Source organism: Haemaphysalis longicornis, unplaced genomic scaffold, assembly GCF_048455015.1.
Source record: "Haemaphysalis longicornis isolate Haplotype H1 unplaced genomic scaffold, Haemaphysalis longicornis Haplotype H1 scaffold_1, whole genome shotgun sequence".
In the NCBI taxonomy this organism is placed as follows: domain Eukaryota; kingdom Metazoa; phylum Arthropoda; class Arachnida; order Ixodida; family Ixodidae; genus Haemaphysalis; species Haemaphysalis longicornis.
In genome coordinates, this window is record NW_027526203.1 from 255,134,174 (window position 1) to 255,137,805 (window position 3,632).

Sequence of the window (3,632 nt, forward strand, 5' to 3'; positions counted from 1 at the left end):
CGAAAGTGAAATGTGCCTTCATAGGCGCAGTTGAATGTTTATTGTGAATCGATGTGAACTTGCACACAGCTGTTTATTTTTCGTCGGTATGGCACCGTTAGGCGCATCAACATTAGACACTGGATTACACGCGCCGGATTGCGTAAATCCGACTGAAACCACAAACGCTCGCAAACCGTGCGAACGAAACCGAACTGGTTGTCAGCGAATCGTTTGGTGAAGTCACGGTCCGCTGCAGCGAAATGAGCATGGCTTGCGGGTCGGCAGCTGTCTTGTGGGTGTGCTTGAAGAGCGAAGTCCTGGTGGCGGGTCGCTTCGGCAAAGGTGCGACCACTTCGGTCGTGCTCCGCGGCGTGTGTGTACGGCAGACGTTTGAGTTGCGACGTGCTCAGCTTGTGGAACGCGACAGGCAAAGTTCGCAGCTTGGACCGTGAATGCGTGAACGCGTTCCGCTTCCCGCTGGCGTGTCTCTCGTTGCACCAAAGCACTCATGATCACGACATTCGCCAGTCGGCATCATTGCATTTCTGCCTTAGTGCAAGTTTTCTTACGCGGGGCCATCACACCCGCAGCAGTAGCGCGAACTATCGGCGCTCATTAGCGTCACAACGCACTACTTCGCTCCACCCCTCCTAGACGACAGCACCATCTGAATGGAGAATCCTATAGGGAAGGATATAAGGTGCGATCGTAGAGCTAAACAGGAGTGAGTCATAGTCCAGTTGACAGAGCGTCTCACACCTTCCGTTGAGGCCAGAGTGATTGTGGGCTCGAAACCTAGCGCCGACGCGTCAGTGGAACTTTTTCTGACGATGTCATTTCCGTGATGGATATGCCGTCGGTGAGGGCTTGCTGTACCCCGGCATAAAACACTTTCGTGTTAATTAAAACACTAGATGGAAACAAGAGAGGAAATCTTAGGGAGAGGTATGTAAAATGAAGGAACAAAAACAGTGACGTGAAAATAGATAACGAGCATAGAGAGCATACTGTGCACGATGCTATCTGCCTGTTCATACCTACAGAAGGGGGTTGGCCAGGGCTTGGAAACGGCCCTTTAGTTAAGAATGCTTCTGCTTTCTACCAGACTAAAAAAGAAATTTGAGTTTATTCGGCGTCGTTCTTCTCTCGCAGAGAAATTCTACAACATTAAACACGTTATTGCTTTGGATATTTCTGGGATGAAAAGCAACACGGCATTTTCCCAGCAGCTGAATTTCTTTGGTGCGAACAAGGAGCCACAGCAGCGCCATCCTCAGTATCATCATCACCACGCTAAAAAGAATTTTGAGCTGATTCGGAGTGGTTCTTCTCTCGCAAAGAATTCCTACAACATTTAACACATTATTGCTTCTGAATATTTCTGGGATGAAAAGCAACAGTGCATTTCCACAGCTGCTGAATTTTTTCGCTGTGAATAAGGAGCCACAGCAGCGTCATCCTCGTTATTATGATCATCATCACGCACGCAAAAAGAACATTCTAGAAAGAGGCGTTCTTTGCCGCACCTCGAAGCCCGTCACGCAGCTCGTCTAAAGCATGGCTGAAGGGAATGGAAAGCCATCTTCTAGCCAGGAGGCTATCCCGAAGACGACGCCCTTCACGCCCGAGTGCCTCGACGCTGCCCAGATGAGCGAAATCATTGCCCGTCGTGGTTACGAGATGTGCCAGGTCGGCCGCCACCGGGACGGCATAGAGTTCTTTTCGAGAGCCATCTCCCTGAACCCCAGCGACCACCGATACTACGCCAACCGGTCCTACGCAAAGAGCCTTCTGGGCGAGTACTACAGCGCGCTCGGAGACGCGAACTACGCCGTCGTCTTGGAGCCAATGCACCCGAAGTGCCACTATTGCCGTGGCACAGCGTTGCTGGGCCTGGAACGCTACCCCGAGGCCCAACAAGCGTTGGAACGAGCGATCCAGCTGGACCCGGACGACGAGAAGGCGCGACGGCACCTGAGGGAAGTTCACGTCTGCCGAATCTCGGCCTTGGGATTCGACCGGGACCAAGCATTGTGGGCCTTGGAGCAAAAGGGTGACGACGTCGAAGCAGCTGTTAAGGTGCTCCGTGAGGCATTCCCCGACAAGCTGGACATCAGGGCGGACCCGAGCAACCCGGGTGGTTTTAGCTCCATTTGGGTGGGCAACATTCAGCCGGAAGTGGGACAGGTGGAGCTGAGGCATTTGTTTGGACCGTTCGGCGACGTGTACAGCATTCGCATCCTCCACGACAAGCACTGCGCCTTCATTAACTACACAGAGGAATCCTCGGCTGCCAGGGCTATGGAGGAGATGCAGGGACGCTCTCTGTGCGGTGCCACCCTTGTGATCCGCTTCGCGGACAGAAAAATTCTTGTCCCCAAGCGTGCACCTTGGTAAAACGTGTCTGTCGCCAAGAAGTGTCTACTGGGGGAATAACCGTTCCCTGACGTGGTTTCATTCGCCAGAATAACTGAATGCATGGCCATACACTTGAGACTGACACGCAGGAGTTTCAAGTTTTCTGGAGTACCAACAAGCCCTACCGTTAGTGGGGCTGAGAACTTCAGCTTACATTAAAGGTTCTCTCTCTCTCTCTCTCTCTCTCTCTCTCAAGTTTAACTGGTGGCCTTCCATTGCATTACTGAAGTTAGGTAGCCGAGACTGTCATCGTCTTCTTTTTCACAGCTATCTTTTTGTCGTCACTGCAGAAATTTACAAGCAGATTAAATGGGAGAAAGCACGAAAACGACTCGTCTCACGTTCAAAATACTTGCAGTAAGACACTTTTAAAGACGATAGTTTTTCTTGTGGTACTTGAACGGGAGAAAAGATAATTTATTATAACCCACATCAGGGCGCAGCGACTAGTGCCCAGCCGAAAAAAACCATTGGCCGACCTATTGGCGTTCCAATGGGTCGGCCATTTGGTCGACCAATTGGTCGGCCAATAATGTTTTAGGCACCCATTGGCGTACCCATTGGCCGGCCAATTGGGCGACCCATTGGCCGTCCAATTGGGCGACCCATTGGCCGACCCATTGGAACGCCAATAGGTTTACCCATTGGCCGCCAACTTGTTGCACTTTTAGTTGGTTCATCCCACTGCCGCAGCCACTCCATCTGAGCTGCCGCTGCAGTGCGCTGGTTACCTGTATCACAAATACAAGAACTCTTGGAATGAATATCTTTATTGCTCTGTTTGTATACACAGCATGCAGATAGTTCGTCGTTTAAGCAATTTTTCTCAGGCCATTGTCCATGCCGTGCTCCGCTCGCCGCAGGCTGGCTGGACCTTCACAAAGTGAGTGGGAAAAGCGAACAATGGGTTAAGTTTATAATAAACGACAGTTTCGCGCATTAAAACAACAAGGCACTGAAATATGTTGAGTGGCGTGAGCTCACCTTTTCAACAACGTCCCATGCATGGCGAACTGCATTGCGCGGCGATGTCGTGAACCCGTCAATCGTAACATGAACAGCCCTGAAATATATTTAGGCAGACAAATTAATTCTTAATAACACCGCTCACGCTATGAGAAGTGAAAATGGCAAGGAAAACTCGCATATAAACAGTATACTCACATAAACAGAGACACGCTTCCTTCGGTGCGAGGCTTAGCGGCTTTCAGCGTAAAGATGCATCTTGAAAC

At 50.7% G+C, this 3,632-nt stretch overlaps 1 protein-coding gene across 1 annotated transcript; it reads left to right on the forward strand.

Moving 5' to 3' along the window:
- The first annotated feature begins 1,539 nt into the window (after window positions 1-1,539).
- Window positions 1,540-2,484, forward strand: LOC144158618 (uncharacterized). Its single transcript, XM_077689635.1, has one exon. It carries the CDS (start codon window positions 1,540-1,542, stop codon window positions 2,377-2,379), a length of 840 nt encoding a protein of 279 aa, XP_077545761.1. The 3' UTR covers window positions 2,380-2,484.
- The last annotated feature ends 1,148 nt before the right edge of the window (window positions 2,485-3,632 follow it).